The 19,061-nt window shown below is 35.1% G+C and overlaps 1 protein-coding gene across 1 annotated transcript in view; it reads left to right on the top strand.

Annotated features, from left to right (window-relative positions):
* LOC121417702 overlaps positions 1-19,061 on the top strand; it is a 92,477-nt gene that overhangs the window by 33,841 nt on the left and 39,575 nt on the right. Inside the window, exons 20-33 of the mRNA XM_041611436.1 lie at positions 225-293; positions 1,308-1,370; positions 3,653-3,727; positions 5,489-5,560; positions 6,447-6,518; positions 8,171-8,242; positions 10,093-10,161; positions 11,087-11,227; positions 12,297-12,368; positions 13,970-14,041; positions 15,256-15,321; positions 16,119-16,190; positions 16,879-17,063; positions 18,131-18,251. Of these exons, the coding sequence (XP_041467370.1) occupies positions 225-293; positions 1,308-1,370; positions 3,653-3,727; positions 5,489-5,560; positions 6,447-6,518; positions 8,171-8,242; positions 10,093-10,161; positions 11,087-11,227; positions 12,297-12,368; positions 13,970-14,041; positions 15,256-15,321; positions 16,119-16,190; positions 16,879-17,063; positions 18,131-18,251 (1,221 nt within the window). The remainder of the gene's footprint in view (positions 1-224; positions 294-1,307; positions 1,371-3,652; positions 3,728-5,488; positions 5,561-6,446; positions 6,519-8,170; positions 8,243-10,092; positions 10,162-11,086; positions 11,228-12,296; positions 12,369-13,969; positions 14,042-15,255; positions 15,322-16,118; positions 16,191-16,878; positions 17,064-18,130; positions 18,252-19,061) is intronic.

Raw genomic sequence — 19,061 nt, 5'->3', positions numbered from 1 at the left:
AGGGGATTACCTGGCCAAGATGGGTTTATCGGGGTTGGAAAAGTTTCCAAACGCGAATCGGGGTATAAAACCGCAGTTTGCAGTCCGAAGTGAGGTCGAGAATCAAACGGGACATTTTCGTAATGCTGTTCATTGCATGAATATTGCTTTATTCCAATACTAGTGATTGAATTACTAAAGGAAATAATTTACATATATCTTTGATTCTTGTTTCGTACTTGTAGCTATTTCAACGATAATCGGATCACCGCAGTGAAGACAAGGGCATTCTGGAATTTTGTTTCATCAAACTTGTAAGTTCAGCAAAATAACTGAAATAGGGAAAACTAGTGATTATAATTGTTATACAGATTCAAGGATATTACACACATACAATGCACATTATGTAAGTGCTTGTCAGACTAAAAATTGCTCAAAAACGTGAGTTTATGTACAAATCCACGCTAATTGTGGTTTTAGCAAAAATTAATTTTGTCTTGTTTAAAATCAGAAATCAGCAAAGATAAAAAAAAACACAATAGAATAGTGTACATAAGAACTAACAAAACAATATAATAAGAAAAAAAACTGTGATACCAATTTTTCTGTAAAGCACATTAAATCAGAAGCCTGCAAAGAGTCTATTGATTAAGAAATTAGGTATTTGGTTGCTGTATTTAGTTAATTAAAACAAGTTTTTGATTTATGCATATTGTAACATAATAGTTGATAAATAAAAAAATCCTTACATTTTGGAAAGATTAACAATATAGATTTCATTGAACACTACCCGGATGTAAGTTTTCGTGGCACTCGCACGATCGATGTGCAACGTTTTACGGGGGGGGGAGCCTTTAGCGTTTAAAAGCTGTAGGATGATGGGCCTTTTACCCGGAAATAATGATACACACTTTCTCTGTTCTTACTCTTGTCTACACTTTTCATTAGAAATTTCATTATTTTACAGAGTAAGGTTTTCGTTATGCTCATTCTGACTCAAATTATATCCCCCAAAAATTGATAAAGATCTGCAGTAATAATCTTCATTTAAAAAACGCATTGGTTATCATTGATTTGACTTTTAAAAAACTGAGCTGCAAGGTCTCACTTGTCACTTGTGTCTGTGATGTATTACAAACAGTGAAGCCCAGAAAAAATCACGTCCGAAAATTGTTGTTTAGTGCTTCAAAAAAGTGAAATATAAAGTGTCTGGAAACACCATCTTAATTTCATCACATACAGTGGTGTGGTCTATTATTATCGCATGATAGAATACAAAACAATCAAAATACCACCTAATGACCATAGATGATGAAATCTCATTTCAGCTATCTGAATGACAACGATATCAACACCATAGAAACCCAAGCATTTGAAGGAGTCAGTAGTTCGTGAGTATGCAGTGATTTGTAACCCAAATTGAAAGGCATTAGATCAAATCTGCCCAGCTTTGGCAAAAGGAAGCAAGTGACACATCACTTAAATTTGAGTAATTGTTGTTTCTGAAACACCCTTTGTATGTTGCACGTTCAGGCAAATTTTTGGGAAGAAATGATTGTTTTGATTTTGAAGAAAATTTGTAAAATATGAACACACATTGTTCATTTACAACAGATGATACTTTGGTAAGTGCTTCCTTTTGCCAAAGTACGGCAGAAATGACTAAGGGAGTGTTACAAGAAAACTTGCAATCGATCGCAAATCAAATTTTGGTCCCTTTATCACTCATAAGTCTTATGAATCATTGCAAATTTACAGTTGATTGCTGGTCTGCCTCTCGTATCAACAAATATGAATTGATTTCCTTTAGTTAAAATTGATCCATCTATTGTAAATTTGCAACCGAATTTGGCAAATACTTGATTACAAATATTTTCTTGCAACACCCCCAATGAAATTGGATTTGATATTTACTGAAAGAAAGATACGGCATTCTGTACTCCACGCAAAATTTTTTGTTATGAAACGAAAATGAAGGATTTTGTAAGAAATTCTCTCTAACTATAGATGATATAACAAGTCACTTTTTGTGATCAAAAGAAAGAAATCTTCCCATCAAAAAATTGTATCAAATAGCTTGCCTGAGATATGTTCAAATCATACATTACCATGATTTGACTTTGTTTTATTGCTTATATTTTTTATTTTGCCTTCTGTTTTATTTAGGGGGAGGAAGGTTATGTTTTTAGTAATTTTATGATAAACTTGGTGAACAGCACATATATATTAAATGATATGGGGGTGCTTATTTAAGTGCTACTTGTGAGAAGAAGAGAAAGAGTATCTTTCGTAGTGGATTATCAATCAACAATATGTGGTGGATGTTGAATAAAGCTGTTCGTGAGTTACAAATGATGATTGGTGGTCCTTTCTTGCGCTCAATGTTATATCCCTATGTAGTTCAATTAGCACCAAACTGCCTATGAAGATATTCCAGTCTTTATGAATTACCCACCTGAACTGTTTAGATGAAGGGGTAGTTAACCCTATCCAGGCAGGGGGGGGGGGCGCTGCTCAATGACTTATTACTTTCAAGTCTTGCGCCAGTTTTGCATCACCCGGGTATGCGTTTTCGAAATTGTGCAACATTATGTACAATAAGTGCATGTCAGACCAAAAATTGCTCAAAAGCGTAATTTCGTGTAGAAAGTCATTATTGTGTTTTCAACCAAAAATCATGAATGTATGATTATTCTTAGTTTTGCTGGTCTAAATGTATTCATTTTATGCCGTTAATGATCTCAGAAGAGACCCCAACAAATTTCATGAAAAAACTATGAAAACAAAAGGTCCAAAAAACAACGAAAAAAATAAGAAATTGCAAAAACATATATAATACATAAGAAATTGATCTGATATTGTTTCATTGTACACTTGCTAAGAACACCACAAAGAGTTTCTATACAAAAATTTAGAACATTTGGAGTTTTATTTAGGGAGTAGAAGGAAAAGTATGATTTTGCATAGTAATTACGCATGAATTAGCATAATCACTTAATAGCAATTTGCATATAATAAATTACTATACAGTTTTGTAGATAATGTCCCAGACAACCAGACAACTTAAGGGTTGCCCTAGAGTACAGAGCAATCAGACCGCATTGATAATTTTGCACAGCTGCATATGGAACAGAGAGGCTGATCATGCTTGCTTGATGACTTTGTTAAGGTTAGGTGATACTCTTTTCAGGACATTGCCATGGCTGTACACATACAATTTTGCTGAGGGGGGGGGATTCAGCAGCTATTTTAAGGAACAGTGCTTTTGAACCCTGCAGGGGGATGTTTTACAAAGAGTAAGTATCACTTAGAGTCATGCTTAAAAGTTGACATGATTTGTAAAAGCCATATTATTGATTAATACATGGTAGTGCAAGTTGTCTCAAAATGATTTTACCAATGCGGTGATCGTTGTTACACCACATGACGCAAGTGGGAATTTAAGTGCAACTCTAATGTTGCAGTCACACTTCCCTATATAGGTGGTTTGAATAAATAAGAGTAAAGCTGCTGCTTTCGACTCACAGTACGGCCGCTGGAGAGCAAATGTGACTGAGGTGAAAATCACACTTTGATCTCTGTGAAACATCCCTCTGGACAGAGTTACTGTGACTGCCTTTAAGAGTTAAGGATGTTAACACACTTTTAACCTTGTGCTCTGTTCACACTGAAGCACTTTTAACATAGGTGGGAATCCCTTGAAACACCTTCAGACAGAGTCATTCCTGGATACCTCGGCTAGAAATTTGTAAGTATGAACATGGACTTGAAGGTGCAATTTATGTGTTTCATATAAGGAGGAACAACCCCTCCCACCGAATATCCTGGTTACAAAGCAATGTCCAGGGCCCCGTCTTACAAAGAGTTACGATTGATCCGATCAACCAAAGCTATGGAAAGCCAGCAATGTCAACATCTAAAATGTATGTTTGTTCAAAGTATTTTCTAGATTTGATGTAAAGTCATCCATTCATCGTGCTTCAAAATTCAGTGTGCCTTTTTTTTGCTTGCAAATGGCATTGTGCAAATTTCCTGGAGACAATTTTTTGACTTTTTTGGATATCCATAATGTTTATGTTGATCGGATCATCAGATCTCGTTATAGTTTGGGGGCATACATGTTCAAAGAACATCATGATTGTAACGCTTATTGTACCTTGGGAAACAAACATTGAACAGTGGAGCGTCGTGGCCCAGTGGATTAGTCTCCAGACTTTGAAGCAGAGGGTTGTGGGTTCAAATCCCAGCCATGTCATAATTTCTTTCAGCAAGGAATTCATCCACAGTGTGCTGCACTCAACCCAGGTGAGGTAAATGGGTACTGGCAGGAAGTAATTCCTCAAAAAGCTGTGTGCACCGAATAGGTAGCCTAGCGTAGCTGGGTAATAATAATAGCAGGCCCCGCTGGGAGAACAGTTTTCGGAACTAACTGGCCCACACTGGGTAAACATTATAATTATTATTGACACTGCCCATCAGGGAAAGATAGACAGATATGAAACACTCATTGTTCTAATGTAGTGTTTGAAGCTCTCCAAATGAGCAGTTCTTACATCATTCGTAGTATTTTATAGAAGGAAAGAACAAGTATGGGAATGGCCACAATAGGTTACTCTGTAAATATTAAGGCAATTTTGAATAATATGTACATGTATAATAAATGCAATAATGTTGATTTTTCTCTTTAAATCCACACACTCTTGAAATTACGATACACTCTTCTGTAATCATGTCTATATTATTGTTGAAACATAGTCTACGTATCCCTACATCTGTCTCTGTCTCTCCTTCCCCTCTCCCTCCCTCCTCTCTCTCTCTCTCTCTCTCACATACAATCAGATAACATCATGTTTCATTTATGATATTAAATTTCTTTGTGTTAAGTACTTATACCATGCAAAACCTGAATTTGTCCTTTAAACAGTAGATCTGGGGCCTGTTGCATAAAACTTTTTACCTGAGAAAACTCTGGTAAAAACTGAAAACTAAGGTAAGTCTTATTTCTACCATTTACTTTAACACAGGGCAAAAACTCTGGTAAAACAACCTGAGTTTTCTCAGGTAAAAAGTTTTATGCAATGGGCCCCTGATACAATTGCCAATTTCCATACTATGTTATTTACTTTGTAAAGTGTTGAATCTGTTGAAAATTGTACTGTATGTTATTTGCTACTTCTCTATTTATAAAGAAACAATATCACCATCATCAAGGGCAAGTTACACCATCAGTCTTGTAATTTTATTTTTTCATATTGGTTTGCTATATACATATATTCACTTTTATCTGTGACTTTTATCAATTAGCACATGCTGTGAAACAATCTTTAAAGAAAATATACCATTAATTTTATGAATATTACATGCCTTGTGTATATCACTGTTACCCTCAATTCATTCTGCTGTATCAGTATATCACACTGCATATTTTGACCTTGTTATTTTGTACTGCATATTTAAACCTCAGTGAAGTATAATTTAACTTTCTGATACTTATCACTTTTCACTGCAGGTATCTAGGTGACATGCAGTTAACCTCCCTACCAATGCATGTATTTTCTGGCTTGAGTGTTTCAGATAATTTGTAAGTTTGATTATTTTTACTGGACCATTTTACACAAAGCTGTTATGTAGAATTGGTGTGGGATTGGTAATTTGTTTTGAGGTGTCAATCACTCTAATTATCACAAGCTAATGATTAAAATCCTTTTATGAAAGTTCAGTCCCACCCCAACAACTAGATGATTTGAATGAACAGAGACTCATCATTAAAACACTATTATCTAAAAATTCCATCAAAATGAAGTAAAAATATAAGACAGTTATGACATTTGAAAGTGATGCTTATTTTTCACAAAACACAGAGATATTTTTTTGTATTTCATTGTACATATATGCAATGTCAATTGAGCAAAATAAATTTGTTTCTGATTTCTGATTTAGATTCATATTCAAATTTTTATTTTTATTTTCAGTTTTCATATTTTAATTCATATAATTTGTGAGAATAGGGTTGAAGGAATATCACTCCAGCTAGATTAAGTGCAAGAAGAGGACAGAAGTCGGGCATATGGAATAGGAAGAGAAAGAGAGAGAAAAGGTGAAAGAGAGAGTATGTGGGTAAGAGAGAGGGAGGGGGAAGAGGAAGGAAACTGCTAGTACACTCTAAAAATCAAATTGGTCTAAAATGGGTGCAGTTGTTATTCTAGTCATATTTGACTATTTTTTTAGTTGAATTTTACTAGAACAGAGATATTTCTGACTAGAATTCATGCCAGAAATGTGACTAGACATCATCAGTTGCACCCAGCTGACTACTGGTGGGGTCAATTTGACTGATTTGTTTTAAGACTTTAAGTAATTGAAATTGACTATTTGACATCCAACTGTTTAACGTACATGTATGATATATATAATGAAGTCGCCATTCACATACTGACGTTTCTTTTTTTGTATATTATTCATTGCAGTTACTTAAATAACAACCAGATAAGTTTTATTGGTAATGAGGCATTTTATGATGTTACTGGCTCATATGACTTGTAAGTATATGTCTTCTACAGGTGTAGATTACTTACTTGTTTAAAGGAGAATGAAACCTTTGGACCAAGATAGCTTGTGTGAAAACAGAAAAATCAAAGAAACAGATCAACGAAAGTTTGAGAAAAATCGGACAAGTAATGAGAAAGTTATGAGCTTTTGAATATTGCAATCACTAATGCTATGGAGATCCTCACATTGGCAATGCGACAAACATGTGTGATGTCACTCTTGAACAACTCTCCCCATTATATTACTTTAGTGTATATTTCACTTAAATTGCCTCTTTTATTACATCTATCAATAGAACATGTATTCTTTCTATAGGAGGGCATGTAATACAGAATTTTAAAGAATACATCATGGATAAAGAGTTTGTATCACCATACGAAAAAGCAAAAAGACACATTTTCAGGGTATTTCATAATCCATCAAAGGGAAAGTTGTTCATCAGTGACATCACACATCCTTGTCGCGTTGCCAATGGGAGGATCTCCATAGCATTAGAGATTGCAATATTCAAATGCTCATGACTTTCTCATTATTTGTCCGATTTTTCTCAAACTTTCTTTGTTCTTATTCTTTGATTTTTATGTTTCGACACAAGCTAACTTGTTCCAAAGGTTTCATTCCCCTTTAATTTCTTTTTAAATTGTTAACTTGTAGTCCCCCTCTTTCGATCTTCCAATGCCGAGCCACCCCTTTTCTTCTCACTCTTACCATTCTCTCCTTCCTTCCCTTGTTTCTTCTCTGCACCTTTCTCTGTCTTTTCAATCTCATTATTCTCTCTTTCTCGTTCTCTCACTTTCTTCTTACCCCAAATCAGCTGAAATGCCAACGTACACATTTCTTGATATGCTTTTATCGTACAAACAATTATGTTTACCTTCATATATGTATTGTTATCTCTTGCCTGCCATTCTCAATATGTATTTGCATTGTTTTTTTTTATTATGGAGGGCCCTCATTGATAGCAGTTTGTCAAATAAACAGGCTACCTTGTTGAAATAAAACTGGAAATAAATAAATATATAGTTGCTGCTATGTCGTTCTGTATCACCTCTTTAAAACAAAGTATCAATAAAGGAAAATGAGTAGGAGTAGTATTACACGTATATACATTTGATAGCACGAAGTGTAAGAGAGCAGCATATGACTGTATGACTGGCCTTACAGGGCAGCTTAATGTGAAATAGATATGACATAGAATACAGACTTTGCTACCTAGATGAGAATGATATCTATTCAATCAACCTCAATCATATGGAAATCCATCAATGTTATAATTTTTTCCTTTTCTTTTTTGTTAAATAAAAATAAATGTATAAATATACACAATTTCCAGAAAATATTCATTGGGAACAAATATGAATTTTAGATGTTGCTGGCTTTTCATAGTTTTTTGAGGATGATCTGATCAATTCACCACTGTTTGTAAGACGGACCCTGGGGAGTGTTTCATGAAAGGACTTGTCAGACGTTTTATCCGACAAGTCCTGTTTTATCCGACAGTTACTATAGTAACAGTGCTTCTCAACCAATCAGAATCCAGGATAGTTGTCAGATCTGACAATTTGTCGGACAAAAATATTGATGAAACGCCCCCCTGGTCATGCATATATATGAAGAGCACGTATATTGCATTATATTTCAGGTTTCTTGAGAATAACGTAATTGATACGATAGAAGGAAAGATGTTTGGTGGATCCAGTACGGCTGATAAAATGTGAGTATGAAAGGTTTCCTGTTTCATGAAGACTTGTGACATTACCAAGTGCATAATTTTTTATAACAAGTCTTCTGTCAGCAACTAATAATAATAATAACCGGCATTTGTATAACACAATCTATCTAGAAATATTCTATTCCGAGGCTCGATGTTATTATTATTATTACCCCGGCTTTAGCTCGAGCTGCCTTTCAGGGAATTTCAAGGAATTAATCCTGCTGGGTACCCATTCATCTCACCTGGGTTGAGAGCAGCACAATGTTGATAAATTTCTTGCTGAAGGAAATTACGCCATGGCTGGGATTCGAACCCACGACCCACTGTTTCAAAGTCAGAAGACTAATCCACTGGGCCACAACGCTCCAATGATTTCAGTAGCTTTAACTGTTATTGAAACTTTGTTATGAAACAGGTCCGTGGTCATTAAATGATTTATACGAAAATGGTGTAAAAGTGGTTCCATATGGAACGAGATACCGGGATGTTCTAAAATATGAACATTTTAGGGGAAAAATGAAGCTAAATATTTTTCAGCTCCTGATGACAAAGCAATGTGATGACGGGACATGACATACCCATTTGTTTGAAATCAAATTCGTCATGATAGCACAAGTATATTATAAGATACAGTAAATTTTTGTGATGTTTGGCAAGTGTCAACTTTTCTTTGAATTTCCTGCGTGTTTGTAAACTACTGGCCTCAACTGTACGCAAAACTGTTAGAAGATTCTATGAGCCTATTAACAACTAGAAGGCTAAAGTTATGTATTCTTGCCAACTCATTCCACAAATTTTTATTGTCATATAAGCGTGTGATGATGATTAGCCTTCTAACACTGATTCTAGGAAGGGCAACTACTGAACTTCCTTTGCCCAATTTGTGAAGAATTTCACTTTTGGAACTATATGACTGGCGGAGGAATTAGTGCTATTTGCTTTTTCAGGTGTTGAATTTAATAACATTAGACTTCATGAATGCTGATTTACCTTTAGATTGATCCAATCGAAGTCCCCCTTTCTGGTCAGATATGGAATGTCAGATACATATCCAGACCTATCTAGTGGTAGTAAATATTCGACAATCAAATTTCATCCTTATTTTTCATGAATTCTTATAAGTGCCATTTGCAGTCTATGGGAGTGTTTAACTTGCATGAAACCTCAGGTGCAATCAAATTCCAAATCATTTCAATTCACCACCTAAAGTCAATTTTATACGACGTTGTAAGCAGATGTCATATTCCAAAAGCCCAAACTCTGACGATTCTCAGCGTACACTTCGGCTGCTTTTTGAAGATGTTGGTAGGTTGGCTCCGCCTCCTGCTGCTGTGTGACGTTTGGGCCAGCGGCAATGTAGCCAGAAGTAGTGCAGTGTATGTGTGTGTCAGTGGCGGTTCCAGGGGGAGGGGGAACATCTGGCCTATTCCTTACCTTTGAAAGGCATAATCACAATATTTAATGTAAATAAGTTTTTTATCACAAATGATCCCCCCCAACTTGGAAAGTCACAGCATATATTTTTGATGGAAATATGCCATTCAGACATAAATGAGGACTTTTTTTGCTCTTCAAATTTTCCTCGGGAAAATGTGACCCCCCCTTTTGGAAAGTCCTGGATCCGCCCCTGGTGGTTGAAGTGTGCAGCGTATGTGTGTGTACAGGTCTGCATGTGCTGTGCAACTGCCTGATGATTGACAGCTGCATGCAAATTATGTTGATGATCTTTGTAGATTGTGGTGCATATTAAACCCTCTAACAGCACCAGGGATCATGTTCCTACAATTTTTTTTTTGATTCATTGCTTCATATGTTATTGTGTCCTTTTGTGTATTTTCTCTTTTTATCAGATATCTGAATGATAACCTGATAGCATCTTTACCTACTAACGTCTTTGAGGATGTCTCTGCCAATAGGATGTAAGTCCGTTTTCCTCAATTTTAAATTTCTAACTTCTGTTTCATTGCCTTGTTATTGATTGGCTCGGCCAATAGAATGTAAGTCCGTTTTCCTAAATTTTAAATTTGTGACTCTGTTGTATTGCCTTTTTATTGTCTCTGCAAATAGGATGTAAGTCCACTTGACTCATCAGATATCTTAAATTTATTGTGTTTGTTTTATCGTCTCTTCATAAAGGCTGTAAGTTCGCCTTTTCAAATGATAATTTTCTTTCACCCTTCAAGGATTGAGGGGGTGGTTTCAGCCTCATGAGTAGTGTATACAATGCAAAAAATACTCCTAACATCTATAAACCTCTTTGATAATGTTTGTTATTTTGATTTGGTATAGGATTGAAACTACAAAGGAATCTAAAGAGCTAACAATCAACCTTGGAAATAAATTGTCAGATACAAATGGCAAAATAAAAGATATTAAACATTATCAGTCTTGTTCAAAAGTTGAAAAACATTGTTGTGCTTTTTATCATTAATTTCTAATGACATGTTATAAAATATATTGCTGATTTCTTTTCTTCATCTTGCCAGATGTTTTGAAAATTGTGGTTGTTTAGAGTCTACTAGTAATTAGTTTTATTTGACATTTCACTCTTAATATCAGAAGCATTTACAACAATTTAAAATATTCAAATGACACTTCTGGGGGGGGGGGCGTTTCATGAAAGGACTTGTCAGGACGTTTTATCTGACAAGTCCCATTTTATCCGACAGCTACCATAGGAACAGTGGCTCTCAGCCAATCAAAATCATGGAAAGATGTCAGATCTGACAACTTTTTGGATGAAAATATTGATGAAATGCTCCCCTGGTTGATCATATATGGCATGGTTGGCATGATATGGCATGAAATGGCATGATTTTCCTTTTCTGTTTTTCATTATCAAAGCTACCTTACTAGCAACAGGCTAACTGAATTCCCAGCCGCTGCTCTCTCAACACAGTCTATGAATTGGCTTGATTTATCTGATAACTTGATCAGTACCATACCAGCCAGTGCATTTACATCACTTACAAGTACGCAATATATGTGAGTATCCTTTTATTATTATTATTATCATTATTATTATTATCATTATCATTTTTATTATTATTGTCATTATTATTATTATTATCATTATTATTATCATTATCATTATTATTATCATTATCATTATTATTATTATTATTATCATTATTATTATTATATTATTTTTATTATTATTATTATTATATTATTGTTATTATTATTACTATTTTCATCATCATTATGATTATTATTATCATTATCATCATTATTGTTATTATCATTATCATTATTATTATTATTATTATTATTATTATCATTATTATTATTATCATTATTATTATTATGATCATTATTATCATCATTATCATTGTTATTAATATTACTTTCATTATAATCATTATCATTATAAATAGGAGTAGTATTCATCTGTTGATATTTTGACATGAAATAATACTTGTTGACAAAATTATTTTGAATAACGTACGTTATGTCTGCATATTGTATCTTTCAGTTTTTCAATTGAGTATTCCATGCATTATAATTTAAAAAAAAAAAACATGTTTGGCCAATGGAATGGTATTGATTTTTACCTACATGTTAATAATGCATGAATGCTTGTAAGCAAGCAACCAGACGACCAAAGGCTTGAGCTTCTCTCAGAGGGACCTAATGAAGATTAATATTTTAACAAGGGGCACTGTAGTGCCCAAGTGAGAATCAAATCCAGGTCACCGGATTTAGAGTCCCCTGCTCAACAGACTGAGCTATTACACCTGCGATGGCAGATGTGGTATCAGATTCATGGAGTTGAGAATGATATGTAATTATTCTACCATTTTACACAAAAATACATTTTATTGTAATTATGCAGATGAACTATTAAAACTTTACTAAGTGACGTATCTGCACACTCTTAATTACCTGTAAATTCCATGCATAGATTCTTCTGCATGTACATTTATTTATATAGATCAGCAGATTTATTTCTTTGTTCATTACTTTATTTTTCACTAATACTGCATTAGATAAAAATCATTGGTGAATTTAATGTTGTATTGATTTTCATTTTTGTGCCTTTTTTTCTTTGCAGCCACCTTCAAAACAATCAGATTCTTGAGATAACGTCATCTTTACTGAGTCCCTTGAATAATCTTAAGGAATTGTAAGTAGCTGTTTATCATATAAGATATATATTAAACATATTGATGATTATCAACTGTCAGAAGTAAAAGAGCATCACATTTGAAATCTAACTTGGTTTTATTGGTTATTGAAATGTATAATGCACAAACTAATATAAATGATTATCAATAGAATTTGTTTATTTTTATATTCCAAATTGATGTCTGTTCAAAAAAGTAACATGATATTCTTAATGTTTAGTGTTCATTTCATTAGAGGATGTTGAATTGTTTATTTGTTTATTGACCAAAACAAACACACCACTGACATGATTCCAACTCTGTGGACATCTCTAAAGCCCCCCATCACACTTATTCGGAATCAGCAGGAATCAAGAAGCTGGAACGAAAAAAGTATTAACAAAATCTAGAAAATTTTGGGAGGAACTTATGAATTCACCAAACTGGAGTTGAAATTCAGTAAATTGACCATGCAGGTGAATCATACACTAGTCAAAATGAACCGTAATGGAGTCAGATTGATAATTCATGCTACATTCTTGGTCATTCTAGGTGCATTCTAAATATTCTGACAGCATTCGAAATATTTTTGTAATTTATTTTGGCCGCCCCAAAGGTTCAAAGTAGATTTAAATGACCAACTGGTGGTCGAACAATAGTGCTTTCATTCTGGCCAGTTCTGCTTGATTTGGAATAAGTGTGATGGGGGCTTAATGTGTGAATGTCACGGTGTGTTCACTTTGATAGTCAACTATGTGAGAACGAGACTCACACTGTTAAAATGGGAAGGTGTTCACAAAGTGGACTATGTGCTTGAGATGTTACACTTAAAATGGTCAAATGTAGCAATGTGGTATAATACCACACTGTGGACACCTCTACAGTATGTTGACATGAGGGCAATTCCATAAAATAATCAACCTTTTTGTACGTCCGACCCCCATTCTTCTCAAGTCTTAAATCACTTCATAAACTGACCAAGTCTTGGTCCTTAGAGAATATTACAGACCATAAAAAGAAATCAGACAAAAATTTCATGATTGTCCTATATAAGGGGTCAGACACACATACTTTATGGAATTGTCCATGATGGACTATGTAAAGATAAGATTCACATCTAAAATGCTCAAATTTAACAATGGGAAGATAATATAAGAAATTTCTCAGTGTGGCCACCTTTACAGTGTGGCTGTGCATAGTGCGTTCGCATGGTGGACGACATGTATGTAGACATGTGATTCACACTTAAAACACTAAAATTGATCTTTGCGATGATAATTTTTTAAATTTCTTACTGTGGACACTTTGTGTCCACAGTGTCTTACACAGTAGACTTCATGTATGTAAAGATGCGATTCACGCTGAAAAATATTTAACTTGCAATATCAATGATTTATATTTAACCAGTGTGGTAAAGCACCTTATACCTCACCCAACTAGTAAGTTAAGTGTAACAGTATGTCACACTCAAATGTGTGTAAAACTGCACAAGGACTTAATGGCAACTTTGTAGTGATGTAACACATGTTTTAGAAGTCTTTTCATATCTATGCTGTTGAAATCACTATTGATGAATATCAGGGACTGTTTATTGGTGACCTTTTATGTGTTTTTTTAATAGGCACATGTATAACAACAACATAACATCAGTTGGAGATGGTGCCTTTGATGGGCTGGATAACCTTATTAGAATGTAAGTACAGTGTTATACCGTGGATAATACCTTGGATGTTGACATTTAAAGTAAAAAAACTTATTTTCCACTTGCTGACTTCAACTGAAGAATTTCAGAACACTATTTTAATGGCGCTGTGCAACATTTGAACATGGACAAACAAAACTTTCATTTGGGTCAAATCTCTCTTCTCTGGAGTTCCCATATTTTAAGAAACTGGATTTGAAGCTGTTATAATGTGGGCTCTCGACCACATCTTAGGGGAGATTGTTCCATTCATTGATGCATCTCTGTAAAAAATGAGCTACGTTTTTTAAAGATGAGCTGAGAGGTGAGATATGGAAAAAAAGAGACAGAAAGAGAGAAAGAGAGAGAGAGGGGAAGAGAAAAAGAATCTATGACAGAGTAAAAGAGAGAGGGAGAGAGAGAGAATTGGGGGGGAGGATAAATAAAACGTAGATATTGAAAACCTTGCTCTGAGATCGAAAGAAATAGAGCTATACAGATCGATAAATGGGGAGAGAATGACATATGGAGAGAAATATAAAGAAAGAGAAAAGGAAAGCTCTTCCTCACTTAAGGACCCCATTGGAAATAAGCCATCTCGGCTTTCATGGGCAATCCTGTCAAGGTATACACTACTGTTCATATTTTCATGTACCTTGTTCACAGTTACCTGACAAATAAAATCAATCAATTAAGATGGCCTTGATTCAGATGTATTGAGGACTCGGAGAGGGCCATGGTGGCCCCTCATCTGATCATGGCTGCCGTTCGCGCAATCATGCTAAAATTTGGCACGCAGATTCTTTACCACATAATCGACAAGCCAGTATAAAAAAGAAATCTGTCTCGTAAAAAGTCATGTGGCGTCACTATGTTATACCTCTATGTTGCGAATTTGGTCTCAAAAGTTGCTCGAGACTTCAAAGAAAAAATTCCCCAAATTTTTCGGCACCATCTTTTTGCATTTCAGAAATATCGCATGAAACATCGAGGGGGAGGGCCATCATGGCCCTCCAGTTCTTTTAGGGTTTTTGTTTTTAACCAGAGAGGTTTTCTTTTCTGAAAGATTAAATTTCAGTAATAATAAATGCTTTATTCTCCACATCGATTGTAATAGTGTTCTGTTCTGCACTGTAATTTTACATTGAAAGTATTCATTTTTTTTAACTGAGAGATTTGATAAGGTATATGTTCTCCTTTCCTCATTTCTATCTTCTACATTGCAGCTATCTGAGGAACAATCGCATTGAACACTTTCCTGCCTTCTCTGCTTTAGAAGACCTTACAACGATGTAAGTTGGAGTTGGAATTTTTCTTTTGATTTGCTATCATATTTTGAAATCATTTAAATCATATTCAATGATCTTGTAATTATACCAGCTTGATATCTAAGGTGAGTCATTGATAATTGAGGATCTTTTGATAAGTACTGTTGGATGTTTCATAAAAAACAATGTTTACAATGACTTCATGCATAACTGGTGGCCTTTTCTTGTGCTCAATGATATATCCCTGAACTGACATTTAAGTCCACGGATATTAGGAGTTTAGGAGCTAGAGATGCAGACCTTAGCAGGAGATTACATATCACAATATGTGAGGAAGCTACAAGAAACACCTAGTGTGTTTTGGGCATTGTGTCATATGCCACAAAACTGCTTTCCTGTCCCGGTATACAGAAATTATTTTGAAATGAGACCACCAGGACATCCCTCTTCTAGAAGTGATGTGGTGCTCCCTCTACTGGATGCTGCTGAAGACCTATCCCAGGGTTGAACTGAATGGAAAAAGATTTATCAGTATGAGAGCGAAGGGACACACCTTCCTATACACTTTAGTCAACAAGTCAGTCAGCACCTAAGAACAGGTTCCATTTCTGCATTAAGTCATGTGTAACTTTAGAAGCAGCTTTATGAAACACCGGCTTGGTTTGCTGCTCTTGTGTTTTGGGGAGTATCAGGATGAGAGGGTGCATAGTAAAAGCAAGGATAGGAAACACATGAAGTTTTTGTGATGACATTTTGAGGACTTGTGCATCTTTTCATGTGAGTTTAAGATTATATTTCATTTTTTCATTTTCATTTCACAGAGACTTATCCAATAATCAGATCAGGACACTAGGGGAGAATGCTTTCAGTCTGCTCGAGAGTGTATCATCGGTGTAAGTATGACTTAGGATGATGATGATGATGATAATGGTGGCGGCGATGATAGTGGTGATGATGGTGGTGCCGGTGATGATATTGATGAAGACGGTGATGGTGGTGATGGTGATGGAGGTAGTTTTGATGACAGTGATGAAACTGATGATAGTTAATGAATTGCAGAGGGTAATTTTCCTCTACTTTCATGACTGTAAACATGATTCCCCTTTGATCTTTTGCTAGCGCACCAACCAATCAACCTATTCACTTGAGAAGCAGCCTTCTTTCTAATCCAGAAATTATGAATGTGACTCACCATAAATATTGATTGGTTAAAACCTATTCACCTGATTGTAGTTTTGATCATACTTCCTGTAGAAGAACTATCGTGGATGAATGTGCGTGCCACTGTGTTCTATTTAGGAAAATGTACAGGAATATAGCAATTAACAATCTTGCTTGCAGCTGTAACATCCGGTCCTCAGGCTATGACATCCAGTTTAATGCAATGCGTACTATTATGGATGAAAGTGCATTGTACTGAGCACTATTATTGCTCAAAGTTCATTGAACTTGCTTGTCCTACACTAATATAGCTGTAATATATGGTTCTAAGTCTATAACATCCAGATTGATGCAATATGTCATTCTATAAATGAAAGTTCATTGCACTCTGTACTATCCTTGCATATCTCCTTTATACAGAAACCTAGCAAATAACAACCTTGCTTGCAGCTGTAACATCTGGTTCTCAGTCTACGACATCCAATCCCAGGTGACGGGTGGAGAATGTTCTTCACCTGGTAGCTTGACTGGTACTCTCTTTGCTTCGTCGCAGTCTTGGTCTGTCAATTACTTCCTAAATCAAGAAAACTACCTCTTCTACTGCAGTAAGTATATTCATTTCAAAGGTTTTCTTCCTCGTGCTCATCAAAGCTGTGTTTGAGGTATATGTTCAACAAATCACTCTGTTTATATCAATGAGCACAATTTATATAGTCAAACTCTGAAGCCTTTTTTCTGAAATCGATGGTCACATCATTATTATGTATTCACTATGCATTATGACTATATTGTTTATGTTACAGACTATTTTTGTATATTTGTATATTGTAAACACATTTGTATGAATGCACTAATGGAAGCTAACAAACTTAGGCCATTGTTTAACTGCAGGTCACAGTTCTGTGTGCGCACCCTTCTAGGCAATCCAGATTGGCTGGCTCTTCGAAAAATGAGCCTTTGAATGTTTTGACAGATATTTGGCACGGTACAAATGCTGTGCATCATCATCATCATTATCCACCTGATCGGATTCCAGCTTTGATGGGTTGTTAATGAAATTAAAGATACTTTTGCATGTCCAGGGCCCCATGACACAAATGTTATTGATCAATTGGTAATTTGAAAGAACAGTTCTGATTGGTTCCTAGTCAGTCTACTGAGCTAAATGCGCATGCAAGGATGATCTTGATAGGCCATTTCATACAGCAGTTGATAACATTTCTGGTGCAGGGTCCTGATGATCGTGTAATACCATATCTCTTGAGGCCACCGCACACCTTACCACTGTTCGTGATCCGATTTTGGAACAAATCACATTTTGCTCATTTTCTGAAAATGCGAATGGAACATATAATTTCATTTGAGGTTAAAATCAATTGAAAGATAGCATTATAACTATTTTGAGAGATTGGAAGCCTTTATTTTGGAGTAAAAGCCAAATTAGTTTTAAATCGTAGCCAATCATATGACTGCTATGACATCATTACGACTAGATATTAAATTCTTTTTTATTCTAAAAAGGATGATAGCATAGTCACAGATTTGAACATAGGTATTTGTACGGTGATTTAGAACATTACTCAGTAAGATATTCCTAGTCTCAATTTAGCATAAGATTCTACTACATTTTATTGTAAGGTGTGCCTTTAATTTTTGTTGGTTTTTGTTGCAGCACCGACTGATATCAATGTGACAGCACCAGCGTTTGAGCAGATCTTGGTCGAGTGGTTTGAACCAGATGTCTTATACCCTCCTTACTCAAATGAGACATTGTACCCCAATAGCACATATTGGTAAGTGACATTGACAATCGACCTTCACCCAGACAGACAGCTAGACTCATAGGCCCATATTCTGAAGCCAGGTTTAATTTAGACTATTGTCTAACTCTGTGCGAAAGTTATGGAAAGAAAAAAATGTCAAAATTTCCTTTATTCTGTATGTTTCTTATGTTTACTGTGCTCTTTCTTGACTCATGAATTGTGAAGAAAGCTATCTGATTTATCCCTCCGAAACAGTTAAGAATGATTTGAGAGAAGAATGAGCTGATAGATTGAAATTCTACTGTTAGAGATTTATGCCACTATTGGCTATCCATAGTTAAACCACAACTTAAAACCATAATTGAAATTAAACTCAACTTCAGATAACGGGCCACATAATCTTATTTTGATACCCCTAGTATCATCTGATAAATTTTATCAGTGGAAATTAATGTTCCGACTACATAGTATCCTATGTAAATATGAAAATGGGGTGTAATACGAGACAAACAAGGCATGCTAGACTACATCATGTTACTTTTCATAATTAGATCTTATATGATCATTACACTGGCAATGCATTCACTGTCACTAACATTTGTATCCTATTTATATCTGATAATGGGGTTAGTATAGGACAGCTTAGGAAACTCACTAGATCTTTTTTCTTTCCCTAGGTCTTATGCAATCAGTTACAATGGCGGTGCATACACTGTCACTAATCTTAGTGTCCTATTTAAATCTGATAATGTGATTCAGTAAAGGACAGACTACTAGACTCACACAATGTTACTTATATTCTGTATGTCTTATGTTTCAATACACCACTGGCACTGATCT

Source organism: Lytechinus variegatus, chromosome 6, assembly GCF_018143015.1.
Source record: "Lytechinus variegatus isolate NC3 chromosome 6, Lvar_3.0, whole genome shotgun sequence".
NCBI classification, from domain to species: domain Eukaryota; kingdom Metazoa; phylum Echinodermata; class Echinoidea; order Temnopleuroida; family Toxopneustidae; genus Lytechinus; species Lytechinus variegatus.
Note: the sequence above shows the minus strand (reverse complement) of the source record. Positions and strands in the feature narration are given on the sequence as shown.